General features: G+C 36.1%; 1 protein-coding gene across 1 annotated transcript; it reads right to left on the bottom strand.

The window, feature by feature from the left end:
• Window positions 1–4,440: 4,440 nt before the first annotated feature.
• LOC140146272 (uncharacterized) lies at window positions 4,441–12,855 on the bottom strand. The gene is made up of 4 exons (XM_072168058.1): window positions 12,688–12,855; window positions 9,687–9,791; window positions 7,530–7,838; window positions 4,441–6,628 (listed from the first exon to the last, which is right to left on the bottom strand). The coding sequence occupies exons 1-4, from the start codon at window positions 12,755–12,757 to the stop codon at window positions 6,144–6,146; spliced, it is 969 nt and encodes a 322-aa protein (XP_072024159.1). The 5' UTR covers window positions 12,758–12,855; the 3' UTR covers window positions 4,441–6,143.
• Window positions 12,856–19,184: the final 6,329 nt, after the last annotated feature.

Genomic DNA, 19,184 nt, shown 5'->3' on the forward strand with positions numbered 1-19,184 from the left:
ACACCCATTTTTAAAGCAGATAATAAACATGATGTCACCAACTACAGGCCTATATCAATCCTTCCATCTATCTCCAAACTCCTTGAAAAAATTGTCTATGCACGGATCTTTAACTTCATTGAGCATCATAACATTCTAACTCCCCATCAGTTTGGCTTTAGGCCTAAGAGATCCACATACATGGCTATTAACGAACTTTATTGTAAAATAACGGACAACCTGGACAACAAACTTCACACAATTGGCATATTCCTAGATCTTAGCAAGGCCTTTGACACCATAAACCATGACATCCTTCTTGACAAACTCAATAAATATGGTATCAGAGGTCTTGCTAATGATTGGGTTAAGAGCTACCTATCTGGAAGACAACAACAGGTTTCCTTTAATAATGCCCTCTCTACTCCTGCAGATATCAATTGCGGAGTTCCTCAAGGATCGATTCTAGGACCGTTATTATTTCTTTTATATATTAATGATCTCCCACTTTGTTCTAAAGAACCCCATTTTATTTTGTTTGCCGATGACACGAATATCCTCTTCTCACATCAAAACCCTAAGACACTAGAAATAATAGTTAATAATGAACTTAATCATATTTCAAATTGGTTTAAACTAAATAAATTATCATTAAACATTAAAAAACTAATTATATTATTTTCAAAAATAAACATAATAACAAACCTGATATTGAAATTGATATTAAAATTAATAATACACCCATCCAAAAGTTCAGACCACCAAATTCCTTGGAATACTCATTGATCATAATTTGTCATGGACCTCTCACACTAAACATGTTTCTAAAATTATTTCTAAATACAATGGAGTTATTAGAAAGGTCAGACCCTTCTTGCCTCAAGAGTCTCTTCTAACTCTGTACAATTCCCTTGTATTGCCATATTTGTCATATGGTGCAATGATTTGGGCTGATCCCAATAATTCCAATATTGAACCACTCTTTCGATTGCAGAAAAGGGTAATTCGCACATGTACTAATTCTATTTGGCTAGCCCACACAGACCCACTCTTCGCATCCTTGAAAACCCTTAAAATTCATGATATTTATAAAATCCAACTTTCTTCATTTATGTTTCAATTTCACCATGACCTTTTACCTACTGACCTCATTGAAAACAATTTTCAAGTTCAAACACTGTCCCACCATTATGACACTAGACACGCTCACGACCCATTTATTGAACCGTCCAATACTGTTCTGGCAAGCAATACATCCTGTTCACAAGGTCCGTTGGTTTGGAACAGTCTTACTTCAAACATAAAAAATTCCCGTTCTTTAGCCTCATTTAAATATTGTTTTAAAAAACCCTCATCGCCGGTTGTTATAGCCATGCTACTACCCCGTAATGTGTGCTCATAATCATTCAGCTGTCCCTATTCTGACCCTATTACAGTTACGCTCAATTATCCTTATTCTTTCTTCTTTCTTCTTCTTCCCTTCTTTGCTTTCTATAATCTAGTCGGATAACTTGTATTGTATTGTTTTGTTTTGTCCCCTATACCGTCACCAGTTTATACACATGATAAATTATATTTGATTAATTATTGAGGTCCCTGCAGCTCCACGCTATGCGTTTAGCAGGGTCCTCGTCAGTCAATATTATTTTAGCCACATTAATTATTATATTAACTAAGATAAATTATCTGATTTGTAAATTGCCTATATCCACATATATAAACATATTATTATATATTGTATATTAACGTCATGAACAGTAATATTATATATTACATAGATTATGTATTCAAGTTATATTAACCATCACAAATTATTATCAATATATCTTTTTGTTAATATTATTGCAATTTACTCTTATTATTAATTGCTATTATATTTATTAAACTATATCTATTGTACTCAATGTTATTATTATATATGCTATGCTATGTATGATATTGATTGATAAAATAAATTTGAACTTTGAACTTTGAACTTTAACACCACTTAACTGTTATTAACGTGTTCACAAAATATTTTGCAAAAATATTTCTGTGTTTGGGATAGAACATTTTTCGTAGCAGTTTTGTGTTCAATGCGTACATGACTTCATGACTGAATTGAACCCTCTCCACGTGGAACATGGTTCCACCTCGTTCAATGCCCCTTAAAATGATTCAACACAGCCCCAGTTTATACAATTCTGTAGTTGTAGAATTCACCAATGCATACCCTGAGATGCATTAAATTAATATAAGCTTCTGGGAAAGTGGCATAATTTATTCACTATTTTAATTCTTCTGCAAAAATAAAATATGACAGTGACATATCATCTTCGACCTGAAAACATAAAAAATTGTGCTTTGGCATTTCAATTACCTATTTTCTGTGGGCTGTTTTCTGTTGAGATAAGTGCTATCCCTTACCACCCAAATGTTTCTATTACCTTGACCTTGTCATATCAACTGATAGCGATATGTTATGCATTCTATATTATTACTTTTTTTTTAAAAACGCACGTTCATTTCTTTGCTATATAAAAGGCGTATTTTTATGACATTTCACCAAAGTTATTATTGTCATAGATATCGTAACCCTAATTCAGAGAGGACGTTGTTAACAGATGCTTTAACGTACTTTCTTGGAACAAATTAAGATACGCTTCGAAGAAACGTCAATACTTTCAATTCGGAAATTTGTGTTGAACTGTCGAGCAAAGCTTTAGTACTTTGATTTTCTGTTTCATAGCCTTCTTTAAATGGTTCCTTTTGTAAGCAAGGTTGTCTATTTTGCTGTTGCTTTTTTCAGGCCACAAATGAGTCATCTACATTGTCATATAAAGTTAAAGGGTCCCCATACATGCACCAAATAAAATCGTTAAAAAAAGTTAATTATGTGGTATATAAACTGGTCATCAGCTAACGCGACTCATTATACACATTAGTTAGAGTGTTGTTTGTTAAATACACATTCTCACATGTATTAACTCTCACTGACCCAGATCTGAAACAGATAGCATTTCTTCTTTTTTATTCTTCTTTTTTTCAGAAGTGTACATTTATTCTAAAACCCATTTTAAAGGAGTATTTCGTGATCCAAGCATCCTCTTTTTATGACATTTTTCAGTACATATCCACGAAAGAAGCCTATTCCCAAAATTTCAGTTGATTCCGATTTTGCGTTTGCGAGTTATGCATGATTATGTGTATTACACTGCTCCATAGACAATGCGTTGTAATTTCGTTCTGGTGCACCAGAACGAAATTCAAATTTCACGATATCTTTGCAAAACGAATTAATATGCAAGAAATATTTTGTACATAAACATTATGTAGCCAGAGGTTTCCAGTGATATAAAAATCTCAACTTTTTTTGAGAAAAGTGGGGGGATGAGGCTGTGGATCACGAAATGCCCCTTTAACAGCTAAACCAACATACTTATTTTAGTTATTTAAATGCAGTAATGTTCCACAGCGATGTTTATTCAAAGCGTGGTTCCGTTTATGATTTCAGACCAACCTTTTTACAATGTCAATGATGTATTCTTCTTCTTTCTTTACCAGTGAGGTTTAAGCCAAGCACGCATATATTTATTTGGCAAGTCACACAAGTAACGTTAACTTTTGCAATAAACCATGGAGGAGAGAAGGATGTAAAGTAAAGTATACTTTAGTATCCGGAGATTGTACAATGCCAGGTATTGTTGTTGAGAAGGACCGAAGCAAGGAAAGTCTACGTTAGTATCCTGAGATTTTACATCGTCAGGTTTTGTAAACCAAAGGGGACAAAAGCAAGGAAAGCTTACTTTAGTAATACGAGATTGAACATTTATCAGGTTTTGTAAAAAAAAAAAAAAAAAAGAGGACGAAGCATGGAAACTCATGAAAAATCATGGAGCACCGAAGCAAGGAAAGTCTACTTTAGTATCGTGAGATTTTACATCGACAGGTGTTGTAAACCAAGGAGTGCCGAAGCATGGAAAGTCTACTTTAGTATCCTGAGATTGAACATCGCCAGTTTGTAAAATAAAAGAGGTCAAAAACACGGAAATTCCATAACAAGGTGGTTTTGATTTTTATCAGTGAAGGGCCGAAGTGTCCAAGCCTATAAACAGGCTTTAGTATGGGGGTGATGCAGGACTTCCACAAAACTTTTTAGAATAAAATGTGGACCTAATCCCAGTAAATATTGCCATTTTGGTTAGCACTTACAAATCTAGATTTTGAAGAAAACACCATTGAAATTGAACACCCCGTTCCAAAGATATGAGCAAGAGTTTCCAAAACAAGAGGAAACAAAAGGAAATATCTCAAAATCACTATTTCCGAATTCCGACTCATCTTGCTTGATCGCGTCACATATAATGACAAATAAAAACCGCTAATAATAAACTAAATTATTCGATTCCTAACTCTTGATAAAATAATCCAATACGCACACATGACATGACACGACTAAAACACGGATTCTGTAGTTTGTTAATTTTTGTAATTTTATTTCAAATTTTACAAATAAATTGACCTACTTGTCGCACACAAATGCATCAAATAGTTAACCATTTAACGAATTCCTATTTAAAACAAAACAAAAGAAAAAGTATATGAACAGTTACCATAGGGTATTAAATAAAATGCACTAAATTTAATGCCCACGTGACCCATGGGCGCCGCCATACCAAGACCACCAAGTGATCTGCAGATGTGCTACAATGTTAAGAGAATTTTTCAGACAGATATCATCAAAATTGCTGAAAATTTAAAAGACAACTTAATTATACATTTGGGGATTCTGTTATTTAGCATGTTTTCAAGAAATAAATTTTGACAGTTTTGACCGACGGAAAAAAGTTATTGACGGAAACTCTTACAATAATACTACAAAGTTGCAAAAGATGACAAATTTGCTAGAAAATATGGACATGCATCCCGCGTTTCCAATTGAAATACACAGGAAGACCACCCGCTATACCAAAGGTCTCTTTTCCAGACATCCTGTCTAGACGTTGTAATGTCAGCGCCCATCTGGTTACGTGGGCATTAAATTAAGTGCCTTTATTTAAATACCCTAAGACGACTGATGAAAGTCCAAACAAAGTAAATATCTCTTTAGATCTTTAGGTACCATTCAATATTTACATTTTTAGTCTTGAGGTGTAAAACGTTGTAGTAGTGTTGCAATACACAACCTTGCTAACACCACGTCGTTGTAAAACGTTGTAGCAGTGTTGTAATACACAACCTTGTTAACACTACGACGTTGTAAAACGTTGTAGCAGTGTTATAATACATAACTTTGCTAACACCACGACGTTGTAAAACGCTGTAGCGGTGTTGTAATACCGTATACAACCTTAAACACCACGACGTTGTAAAACGTTGTAACGCTGTTGTAATACACAACCTTGTTAACACCACGACGTTTTAAAACGTTGTAGCAGTGTTGTAATACACAACCTAGCTTACACCACGACGTTGTAAAACGTTGTAGCAGTGTTGTAATCCGCAACCTTGCAAACACCACGACGTTGTAAAACGTTGCAGCAGTGCTGTAATATATAACCTTGCTTACACCACGATGTTGTAAAACCATGTAGCAGTGTGGTAATTCAGAACCTTGATAACGCCACGACGGTGTATTGTAGCAGTGTTTTAAAAATGCAATTCGATATGTCTGATATGCTCTCAGGTCCCACGAAAAATACATAAAAACGTCGCTTTCCGAACCCTAGCTTAACATGATATGTGTCCAGACCAGACCAGGATTCGTCGTGATTATATCAAAGACAAGCTAGATTTTATTATATAAATATTGTGATATAAACTATTTTTTGAGTGTAGATCTACTAAGTGCACATACTCTTTATTCATAAAGCACATCCATTTGATAACATAAACGATCCTGTAACTTAATTAATATCAATAACAATATATATGTTTCTTCCGATTCTCCTGAATGACAGGCACCAATAAGTTATAAGACTCGAACGAAGGGTGATCCGGTTACCATTTTATAAAATATAAAAATGGAAGCAACTGCTTGGAGTATCAGAATGAACGAAATACGTCAAACTTTGTGTTAACAAGTTAACAACGGTAAAAGCATGCATTTTACAATGAGCAATTAATTAGCAAAATATTAATTAAACCACGTGTTCAGATATTACACATTTCTTAAACAAATGTTATTATTTTGTGCAGACGACACATGTGAGCTCTGCTCCGTTGATATAAGGACCACATGGCAAATTACCATTATCACATCGCCCTTCAACTGGATAAAACAAAACCCCATCCTGGTCAGCAACACTACTATCCGATCTTACTTCTGGATTTCGGTCAACACAAACGAACTCAGTGGGACTATCGCGACCGTAGCGATCAGACATAAGGTATCCATGGTATTCTCTATTCCACCCTGATGGGCATGTCATTTTTGCCGGGATCATCATTAAGATGCCCCGATTAGTAGCAATGCAAACGGCACAGGGAACGTCGTGGTTGTGTTTGCCTGCAAATGGTGGGAACTCACTGATTTGGTATTCAGCAGAGTAGACATATCCCCTTGCGTTATGTACGCCTGCCTGGTAATTGTCATATTCAGGAGTACTTGGAAGACACAGATAATTATAACCACCGCCTGTATGGTCATACCACTTCCCACCAGCAATACCTGTGAGTGCAATGGAGTATAAATCATAATTAACTGTAAATGCTCGTAGTAATCGTGATTGGATTGTTTTTGTCCTGATGTCGTGTTTGCCTTATTTACTGAAATAATTAGCATGTAGTTGTAGCTGTATTATGATCTATCTTCACAATGAAGGTGTACTACACTATATAAATTCATTGTATCAAGGTAAACCCTATGTTAAAAGACCACCCAATTCCTATCCACGTGTCGTCTTTGCATTGCCATTTATTTTCATCTAAAATTGACAGCAAAAGTTCAGTTTGTACTTAGCAAGGTTAAGCAAGGTGTTAATTAATATTCATAACCAAACATGCACTAAAACTGTTTTTGAATTCTAGAGGTTCCCCAATCAAGATTACAGGGAGTGCAAGATTTCCAGTAAAATAGGGGTTTATCAGTATCACACATATCGGTAATCCGATATGAACTAATTATGTTTATTTCTTTGCTTGTTTGTTCGCTTGTATGTTGTTACATTTTGTTTGTTTGTTTGTTTGTTTTTGAGATTTGCAATATTTTCCCTTATTCGATTTCTCCATTGAACAATTAAATAATGGTAACTGAAATTCCAAAAATATAAATGGTCACTTATAACTTATAACTTATTTTAATTCAAATCCAGAGTATCCAACGATACATTACTGCTCCACAAAACTCTTTGTCAGTCGCATACAAAACTTTCTTGACCCTGCGCTGCCAAGTCGTTGGGTAGTTGAGGATCACATATATACTTAAGCTAAGTAAATGTTAATGATTTGTATCATGTTAATTTTCTACCAATTAACTAAGATCTCCATCAGTGCAACGGGTTCTCATTTTGTGTGGAGCAGTGTTGTGTGATGCTGTGCGTATCGTCTGAATTAATCTAATCTACACTTACCTACATAACCCAGCTCCGACGTTAAAGGACAGGTAGTTCTTCCCCATCGAATGTACACAGAACCTGTAGTTCCGGCATTTATTCCAGGTGATCCTGGGGGTCCCGCAGGACCTGGGAGACCAGCAGATCCGGGTAATCCATCCACAGCGGAGATTCCGATCGGTCCAGGTGGCCCCATCTTTCCCGGGGAACCTCTGGGACCAGCTGAGCCTTTTATACTTGAATCAATACCGGACGGTCCAGGAGGGCCTGGTGGGCCAGTTGTAAGTTGATTTGTACCGGGGGGTCCTGGAGGGCCAGTGAGGCCATCTGTTGAAGATCAAGATTTTGATTTTGCAAATTAAAAACACGGAATTTGTCAATACGAAATACGGATTGATTAATTTGCCTTATGACCATGGGTAGTGCTATAACCAGACAATGAGCAATCTGATGAGTAAACCACTACCGCACAGTACACACAAAAGAATAGGAATTTTAAGACTGACAAAATTAATGAAAACCATTTCAAAATTGGTGTGCAAAATTATTATAGTTTGGGTGAATGAGATTCTTTCACAATGTTTACAAAACCAAATTAAACAAATATTTGCAATTTATTACAATTTGCATAAGGGGTATCCTTTAATAATATGCATGCTCGTTTTCGGCTTTCAGAAAAATTAATAGGAAATTGTGTTCACTTAATATCTTATATTGATTTGAGCTTGTATGGGTCTGGCAAACATGTAAACGCCAATTAAAATATAAATGTGTCCAAACGGGTCCCCTGGGTTCACAGGAGGTAATGGTGTAAGAATTTTAAATTGCTCAAAATCAAATTGTATGTATCTCAAAATGTTCATCCATATACAAGGAACAAAAAGGTCAATATTTGTATTAATTTGGGATGTGTAATGTTGAAGACATGGTCTAAACAAATCAAAGGTCACCGACCTTTTGCATGGTTTAAAAAAATTCAGCATCCATCGATCGGGTCAAATAATGTCAATGACAGCAATACCGAACGATACGGTACCCGAAAGTTATCAACCATTAAGATACCCACGTGATATTAAAATATCATTTCTCTGCACAAGAAATGAGCGAATCGCGCCAATGAATTTCATAATCAACTGGGTAACCTACAAATGGGTGACAGTATTTGTATTTTACCGCCAGCAAAAGACCTCCACTTCAAAAGGTTGATTTTAATGACTTTTTGAAAACAAAATTATCATCAATGTGTCGATTTTTTATATTTTGACACTGTTATGACTGCAACTTGTTACATATCTCATGTAATTTCCCCTTCTTTTGGTCTTCTGAGCCCTTCTTACAAAGGGACTGTTCACAAACACTTGTTAGGGGGCCTGATGCAAAAAGGAGGGCCCTGAAAATTTTTGACCCTCCTAAGGGGGGGCTGAAAAATGATCACAAATTTTCTTGGGAAAATTGAGTTTATATGCTTTTCTATGGGGTTGATCCATAAAGGGGCCCTGAAATTTTTGTGATCTGTAAAGGGGGCCCCGATGAAATTTTTTGCATCAGGCCCTCCCTAACAAGTGTTTGTGAACGGTCCCTAATGACCCGTGACTCTTTCCATGTAAAATCTCTCACCAAAATACCTCTAGTTTCGAACTAATGTCCGCACATCCCCGCCACTCCAAATTCAAGTGCCCCGCGCGGGATGTATATGTTTCGCACTACACCAGTAGTAATCAATGCAGTAATTAATGTGTAAAGCTGCATCACCAGGTTTATCAAATCGATCACACATACGCTACAGATTCCTATATACATAGTGTAGAAACGCTTTAAGGGTAATAACTCGTTTAGCCTACGCAAAAGATGCTTCCAACATGACACCTGTTACCAACTGTCAACATTTGACAACTACTTGATGGAGATGAAGGTCACTTTCTGGAAAGCTGGACTTGTTAAGGTCATTATTCTGATTTAACCAATTCCCCGCTTGTGCCATACATTGCCTTTGCTTAGCTGTATGTCAAACTGGTAAATGGTCATTTCAGGGACAGGGAAAGATTTCCATCGTGAACTACAACTGTCAAGAAGAATTGTTGAAAACGAAATCTATAGCATAATGATAAGTCTCGGTTTCATGCAGACAATCGCATGTGATCTACAAATTCCCAATATGAATTCCTAAAATCTTACTTTGTCCATCACGACCATCTCTTCCTGGAAGCCCTTGGAAGAAGTACTTGCCGAACTCGAGATTTCTATTATCTGTAGCTGGTGAGACAGTGGAATAGTCGCCATCTACGAATAAAGACAGGAAACGTATTTAACCGTTTTATTTAAATTGGGCGCGAGTAATATATATAGAACAAATGAAGTGTTCATGAATTTTTATCTCTGGTGTCTTTTTATATTTTCGAAGGGAGTTTCAGACGGATAAAAGGTGGTTCATTGAGTAGAAATCATGAACAAGATTAATTATCATTGTTACGAGTCGTACTGACTCAAGGCCAAAATCACCTCTTACCCAAATCCACACGAATTCACAACACAAATACACTGTTTTATTAAGCTAACCAAATCTAAGTCTTTAATTGAAAGTAAAGATATGATTGGTACAATATATGACAACAAATGCATATACAAAAATAATCACACAATCACAATAATATTTTAACTACTCAGTACTTAACCAGCAGTCTTCTTGTAGGTGATCATAGAGTTCTTGCAATGTTCTGGACGGCTAATGTTAATCACTTGTCCTGCGAAAATCAGCGAAGTCCTTTGTGGTTAAAGACCACTAATAGGCCTGGGCGATACATTGAAATACGACGAGGAACTATTTGTTTTCATGGCATTCGAAAAGACTGCATTAAAATCGCTGAAATTGATCAAGTTATATAGCAAAAAAGTACTTTTTAGAGTTTGATGCTTCAAAATGGTACATTGTCTCTCATTATATGACATTTTTGATGTAATAGTACCAAAATTCATACGCACGGCTTCGGTTTTTAGTAAATAGTCGCCCTATCATATTGTAACTTTCAGCTTCGAGGGCGCACTGTCATTTTTAAGATGTTTACGGTTCAGTGCGTTAAAACAAGAAAAGTCTCAGGTCAACCTATGTTGAATTTTTGATCATTTGGCATCTAAATCATATAGTTTCACCTGATATTGGTGACATTGAACTGTGAGAGTTCTGAATATGAGAAAATTCCACCCGAAATTAGGCATTTTCCCATTGAAACACGTGTAATACATAATTAGTGGTATTTAACCTTGTACACTTGCATATCCTTGCGTATAATATCCTCACACAAAAATGGTGCTGCTCTCTCCAAACATTTATCTCCTTGCGCTGCTTTCTCCAACTTTAACTCCTTGCGCTGCTTTCTCCAAACTTAACTCCTTGCGCTGCTTTCTCCAAAACTGGTGCTATTTCCACCTTTCACACAATATCTTCAGGAAGCAGGACTGCGATGCAGTTGTCCCTACTTATGATAGATGTGTTGTATCAAAAACCAGACTTCAGCAAGTCGACAGAAGAATATATATTCCTTTCTTGGAAGAAGTACGTTCTTTGACGTATTCTAGATCTTCTCCGACAACACTGGCATGTAGTAGTACATTGACTACATAAAATAATTCTGGTTTGCAATTTCCTTTCTTTGAAGGAACTTTGAAGCATATTAGCTAGCTAGCCCAGATCAACACTATAAACTGTGAAGAATCATGTTTACATTTTCTTATATACCAAGCACTGGAAAAAAAACCATTCTATTATGGGTCATTTACTACCTTCACACTATGCTGCAATCTGGGGAATTTCCAAGTCTTAATTATAACATTAACCTTTCACATGACATCACTTCCGGAGGACATCACTTCCCAGCAAACACAGAAATGTTCTTAAAATATTTTTTCAAAACGTTTTAATAACATTTAAATGTCGGGTTATATAAAGGTCATGAAAACGTTTTTATAATGTTATTGCAAATATTTTGGGAAACATTTTTCGCAAAATATTTTTTCAACACCAAAATAACATTCTGTTTAGAATGTTTTGTATCAAGTTTTCAAAAATGTTTTTGGAATGTTATTAAAACGTTTTTATACCCTTTATATAACTCGATATTTAAACGTTTCTGTAAAACATGTTTTGTTTGCTGAGAAGCAGATTATCAAAAAATGTTTTTTAAAGTTATTAAAACGTTTTATACCCTTAATATACCCTTTATATAACCCGACATTTAAACGTTTTCTGACAACCTTTTATAACCTTTTGCGAATGATGTCGAAAACGTTTTGTGTTTGCTGGGATAATTGTTTTTTATTAGTTAAGTTGTTAAAGCTCATACATTTGTTATAATTGCCCACTTTTGTCACACATTACATAAGATGTAGAGGCATTTTGGATGAGAGCCGCCTTACCATCCCAAGATCTCAGAAATGTATCGGTGATGGCTCCTTCAGTGTCTTCGGCTCACGCCTCTGGAATAACATACCGCTCTCAATAAGATCTTCTCCATCTGTTGACATTTTCACTACTACTATTTTTACTACTACTACTACTACTAGGATGTGAAATATTGCCACTCACAAAAACGTAAGTCCAGTAGATCATATTATAATAATTTCATAGTTAATAACGTGATTGTAATTTTTTGGCAGGTCGAAAACGGGCAACCAATTATTTACACATAGTTTTGGCCCATAGTTTAGATATTATTCTGTAAAACTTAATAATTTATGATGGGGATTCCTTGTAATATAGGCATATGTAAGGGGGAGGGGAAAATATTTTGATAAGTCCACAGGAAGGGTAGCGATTACATTAAGTTTGAGAAATATCTTTCCGTGTGCAAATATAATTATGCAAAGTCTGATATGATCCTGCGCCATATACTGGGGTACCCAAAAAGGTGGTTTTGTTATATTTTGATGTGCAGCTTGGATTTCAAAACACTGTCGAACTGTAAAATAAATTTCAGCCAAAGTACGGTCATAGCTTCTAGAATACATTGCTACAATTATTAAACTACACCAGTCTCTGTTTTGTTTTGTTTTTCTTTGTCTGTCTATATCTGTCTCTTTGTCTCTGCCTTACTGTTAGATCTCGTCTAATTCTTGTGTGCTCTCAATGGATGCAACCACTTCAATTAGTTATTAAAACAGTTACTAACGTAGGCTTACTCACTTTGATTGTCTTGTTGCTTACTGGGTAGCACCAGCGATGCGATTAAAAGAAGCACCAAAACTAACTTCATTCTAATATATATGTAGGTAAATTTCAAACAAAGGCAGTGTATCCAATACTTATATCGACCGGCTGTTATATCAGGCTATACGTTGAGCGTTCATAAATGTAATTTAAACTATAACATTACCCGGCGTTAAATATAACGACGACGATAAGTTGGCATCGACTTTCTATACCATTACATATGCTGTACATACTCCCTCCGTTGAGAACTTAACTAACAGTGTGAAACATTTAACGAGCTGTTCTATACAGCATCTGTTTTTAAAATCTGAAAGCAATGAATCATAAGTTTGAGTTTAAAAAGTTAAAACAAAAATTAGTGTAGTAATTAGGTTATAATATCTTTTATCATTATAGCCTATTATTATAACAGTGATTGCTATTGTACACGCGCGAAGTGATGTTGATACAATAGCCTGCCAAGTTTTGAATTGAACTATTGAACAAGCACGTAGAACACGACTGGGCTGTTGTTAAGATTAAACTTTGCAAGAGTTATTTTGGCGGAAAAATCATTGCACGTTGCCAAGGGTGTTAAGTTACTTTTGTCGCAGTGGGCATAGGAGTGGTGGGGGAGGCCAAGTTGGGCTAGTTCAGTGCATATTAATAAGATCATATTTTGAAACTTTAGATCCCGGTTTTGGATATTGCGTGAAAGTATGTTTTCTTTACGAATTGATGGAGCAACATACATCAATAGGTATTGGATGGTTTATCAATGACATGTTTTTAAACCCGAGGACATTTGGCGTGAACTGGGACCTCGATTGTTGATTCGCCACGCCTTTGTATTGTTACTTCACACGGCATCGGCAACGCTGACTGATGTCGAGATGCCTTCAATTTAGGTTTTCTTGCGAAGTCAAACAGATGTGTCCAATACTACGCTAGTCTTATCTGGACTAGCGACGTGGACGGCTTGTCGAACTGAAGCAGTGAATTAAATTACGGACGCGTGCCTGATTTTGATGGATGCTGTTTTCTGATAAAATTGAGCTGGAAGGTTCTTTTCTGTGTATGATTTTATGAACTGATAATGTCTTAATATCAAACGTCAGTAGTGCAAGTGCTATGGGCCTAAGAGACAAAGCCCAAAGATAATTATAATCAGGTCCCCGGTATTGTTATAAAATTCATCGCAAAAGTAGCGTCATAAATATTTTTTTCTTTCAAGTTATTCGTTAAGTAGCGTTGCTTTAAGAGTAGACGAGGTATTGTTGGTCGAAGCAGCTAAAAATCGATTTTCATAATCTAAATCAATATATTATTGAAAAATAATACTTTAATGTTTGCAAAAGTTCATTCTACAAATCATATACCTTGAAAACTTGCTTGATTTATTGTTGTTAATCATGTTATGTACGTTTTACAAAAGTGTTGTTATTTAGGCCCTCTTTACAATATTACTCAAGAACCACAGGCCCTACAAAAGTGTATCTGTTATATTTGAATTCTTCTACAAACTCGCTATGAAATGATCAATGCAATATTTGCCAAAGCTCACTACCATTCGCAAGATGCTGTGAACTACCAAATCGCAACGGTTTTACCCAATTCATTGTTTCCAGCGGACTGAAAATAATCAAAATTTACTGTTGATAGAATTGTCAGCTTGCCGTCAGCTATTAAAGGCCCTTTCAGTGATTTCACAGGAACATTAAAAAAATGGAAATTTGTCAGAGTTGCTTAGAAATAAAGAATAAGTCTACAGAATTTCATTAAACCACTTTTCCCCTGAATACATCGACAAATTAGTCAAAAACAGAAGTTTTAGAAAGGTTTTCTACTTCAACTCAGATCGACTCGAGAAAATCGAGATTTTCGTACAGTGCGCCACCAATCGACTGGAAAAACTTCCTAGTCCAGTGTTTCTAACACGGGGAAGTAGAGTCTAAATTGATTTAAAACAGACGCTTAATTTTTGTAGTAGAAAACAAAATAAGCAATTTAAGGTCACCGAGGCAAACTAACGGTCAATTCAAATATGAAAAACAGTTAAAATTGTGTATTTTGTTTAAAATAGTAGCTACTGATGTAATAAGTAGTAGAAACAATACGCAACGCGTGTTGGTACGTGGAGAGTGAGCTTCTTTCGATCTCGAGTCGGACTTTTTGTACTGTCAGTATCAAAAGTCCAGAATCATGCAAATGATTTATTTTGTCTAAAATACACGGCTTTCGACCGAACCACTAGCAGGCTATGTTAGCACATCTATGCCAATTACAAAGGTAACAAAATCTGAATTTTGATGATTTTTACGATCGTCCGGATGAGCAAATCACTGAATGGGCCTTTAATATAATATGACACGAATGTGTATTGTGTGCGACATGACATATGTTGCTGATAACCTTGTCACTCTTGCATGATAGTTGAATTATGTGGGGCAACATAGTCACGATAACAATCAACCCTCTCGAGCAGACGAGTTCAACGCACTGTTATCATTGATGCACCTGGGTAACGAGATGCGTGATAAAATAACATTAATGTTGTACACGCACTGTCGAGGCAACACTTTGAGCGACCTAGTTCTAACAAGTTTTAATATGAAGAGCCACTGACCATGCAGTCCTTGAAATGCATTCAATGTTTTAATAAGAGTTCAAAATCGTGACGGAATGATGTTGCAAAATGAAATGGCAATATGTGATCATACCGTTTATTTCGTGGTAGGCTATGTTTGGAATAACAACATCATATACCGTAGAATTCCGTCTAGAAGCATATATGCCTCTAAACGAGGGTTTTTTTTAACGAAAGATATGAAAGGCCAATACCCTTCTCAAAAACATTGCAATAGATTGGTCTTACAAATATACATGTTTGTACAGCCGCCTTTATCAGTAATATAGTTGTTCAAACTCCAAATAACGTTTTTGTTGAGAGTGTCTGCCTCTTGTCTCTTGTGTCAAAAAAACCTCGTTTAGAGGCATATATATGCTTGTAGACGGAATTTTACGGTATAATGTTCTTGTGCGGTATTTTGTCAGGTGTGGCAGTACCAAATCAAAATATTGAAATATTTTAATAAAAAATAATTAACGTAGTTCGGTAAAAATTCCGATGTACAAAGGTGATAGAAACGAAGAAACTACTAACACACGTGATGTGCCAAGTCAATTACAAGGTGTGTGAAAAAAGACGTAAATTTACAACGTTTGTATGATAATATTTGCTAGCTATTGCTTGTGCTCACTCCTAATAACGCAATAAGAAGAGTTTGATTTTAAATTGTTAGGTTATGCATCTTTCGTCAGTTAGTTCTATTATAACCGATATCCCCCGCAATATCTTCATCGTGTGTAAAGGACTTCATGCAACGCTCATGTAGGGATGCCCACTGTCCATACAGTTTCCACTAGCCCTATATAAAACCGTAACACTCAAAAGGCCATATCTCTGGAATGAAACGTCCGATTAAGATTATTTAAACGCCAAAATGTTTCTTTCATCAATTCCCAGCCAATAAGTTAGGTCTGAATCAATTTAAAAGTACTTCAATTTTTAGTGGACATGCCTACTCATAGGTGTTTATCTCATTCCTACATCTAAGCTGATTAACAGAATAAGAGTCTAATGACGTGCACGATTTTAACGCAAATACATGCTAAGAAGCATGACATAGTTTCACAATACCTGATTTCTTGTTTCAGATCTTTTAAATGCGTCTTTTTAATAGTCAAAGTGCACACAGAAAATTAGCAGCCAATTACCATAATGAAAATTAATCAAAATACTATCATCGATGTCATAGTGTGCATTTTGCTACAAACGATGTTCACTGTTGTGTTAAGCTAAAAATTACATTGTTCTTAAAATTTATTGTGTTTCAAAGAAAACCAGACCTTTATGTTGATGGAATAAGATTAAAAGGTCTACATTCATTAACCCGGAAGTAAGCTAAATAAGGGTCAGTACTCAGTAGTCCATAGTGTCGCCAGACTAAATACAATAGGGTTTGCTAGTCCGAAACTAAAATAAAATTCACTAGTCCGAAACTAATTTATGGTTTTCACGTGCGTGTTTTTGGACTATGGTAACAATCCGCGTGTCAATTGCTATTCGTACTGTTTATTTGCGACGATACTGGGGGGCCGACATAGAATTTTGTTTAAAAAAACCGTTCTGAAGTGTGTCAACCGTGTAAAAATTACCAAAAATCTCTATACCTACAATGTAGGTTCTACATACCCCGTCATCGCCATCACTACCCCCATTTTAATACCGCTTAATATTTAAGGCTTCTATCTTAGTTTGATATTTACAAACATGTCTGCTCCCAAGGTCTTCAGAGTAAAGCTACCTAATTTTTATAAAGTAGATCGCATGACGTATGGTATTCTAGACTTCTTACAAAATAATGTCAAATCGAATGCTAATGGGTAGAAAAGAGAAACGTGAAACAATTCTATCTGCGCATTTTTTCAACCACCAATACAGCAGAATTATAAGGAACTAGATTTCACGGTTCTCGGGTCGGGCGCTTCTCCTGATAGGCCTATTTCTAATTACCCAAACCCGTTACCCATATACCTGCCCTGACTTCTTAAACTACTATGAAATGCGTCTCTCAATGATCACGACCCAACTTGACACAACTTAATCAACTCTGTTTGTTTTATAGGTGTGATGCTTACTTCGGTAGTTCGGTAGGCCTACCCATAATCTGGAAACCCATCATTCGCCTCTTCCAAGCCCTGCCCTGTTACCACATTTTGAGAAACCGAAATTAGTATCTGGACGTGGATATAGACCGTTACTAAAGTAATGAAATCAATCGCGAGAAACGTGAACGCAAAAACGGTTATAGGCCTTACCACAACTGTTAGTCACACTGTAATGCTTTTCCGATGCGCGCACTGTACTCCGCGCACACGCCCGTTTATACTCCGCGATAGCGCACCGCGAGCACGCGATAGTGCACCGCGTGAACGCGAACCGCGCGGACGCGAACGCGATGGCGCGACGGACGGACGGACGGACGGACGGACGGACGGACGGACGGACACGCCGTTATTAGTATTAAGATATTGTACTTGCTGCCAAAATTGAAATAATTGAAAAGGTATGTGAAATCACAGAGATCTGTAAACTGCGCCACGCGAACTGACATTCTGCTATTCCACACGGGCAATTAACTGTTTAAGACAACTCCAAATGTATTATTCGAATTACCATTACTATTTATAAACTAGGTATAAAAAGGAGAATGTTTCACAGGGCCATTCGAGGGTCTCTTCAATCATTAAGAGAAGTAACGTTGTTACGACTTAATTTAAACAAGCCAGCCAACAAAGTCAACTTAGAAGAGCAAAGTGGTAAACCTTGGGAAATCTAACAAGGCTGGTTAGATTATTCTGGTTTTAAGTATCACCCCGTTTCACCTCTGAGGTTTGTGAAGCACAATTAAAGGAGATATTGAAAACATCGACCCCGTTACCCTTTTATAAAAGTATTTAATTCAACCTTCATGTAACTGCCCGATTAAAAATGTTGTCAGCGAACTCCTCTAAACATGAATATAATATTAATTAGTACCGAATAAGTTTACTCCAAAATGTAATAGGAAAAGTCAATTAAAGTGCTAATGCTAGCTTAGACATAACTCTTTTGTTAAAAGAAAACGCGAAATCGTATCTTTTATTTCTTGTACAGACTGCAGGGGAGTGATTCAACAACAAGACACAGAAGCTTGGGGCAAAAACATCTACATACTCAGACAAATATTGTCGAAGAACGTCATATTTATTAGAACATATCAGTGATTTGATAATTTATCTGGTTACAGCAAACGAGTATAATAGTATATGAGTTTACTTATTTTGAGATTTCGTCAATACCCATATAATACCCTCGTACTAGTACATTTAACGCTCCTGGAGCAAACTGGTCGTGGCGCTATTTATTATTTTCTATGGCGTTTTACTCCTTCACTGTATATTTAGAAGACCTGACGTTTATAGTGTACTGTATGCATTAAAGTATCACACATCGGAAAAACGACTTCATGTTTCGTAATGTGTGTAACAAAAACTAGCTCAGTAAGACGAGGAATGTAGGTTTTTAAAATAATAAATTGCTGCATTATGAGGATAGCGCTACATGTTGCTGATAAGGCAAATTTAGATTTTCCCAATTCTAGTTTGCTCGTGATCGTTTATTGTTGAATCAATAATGACAACAGCTTGCTCTGTGCATTATACACCTGACAATAATTGTCGTAACCTTGCGGCAATACTAGGTAACACCTTTGACATTATTTCAGGAAATTACTCTATTTATTACTTTCAAGTAACTAGGTTAGATAGTGTATCAACGTTCGTATTTAACAACACGCTTCACAATTGAATGTATCACACGACGGTAAAAACTTTCTTATCTACGCAAACATCTTAAGAAACAGTGTCTTTTTTATGGGGTATCCTTT

This window comes from Amphiura filiformis, chromosome 2, assembly GCF_039555335.1.
Source record: "Amphiura filiformis chromosome 2, Afil_fr2py, whole genome shotgun sequence".
NCBI lineage: Eukaryota > Metazoa > Echinodermata > Ophiuroidea > Amphilepidida > Amphiuridae > Amphiura > Amphiura filiformis.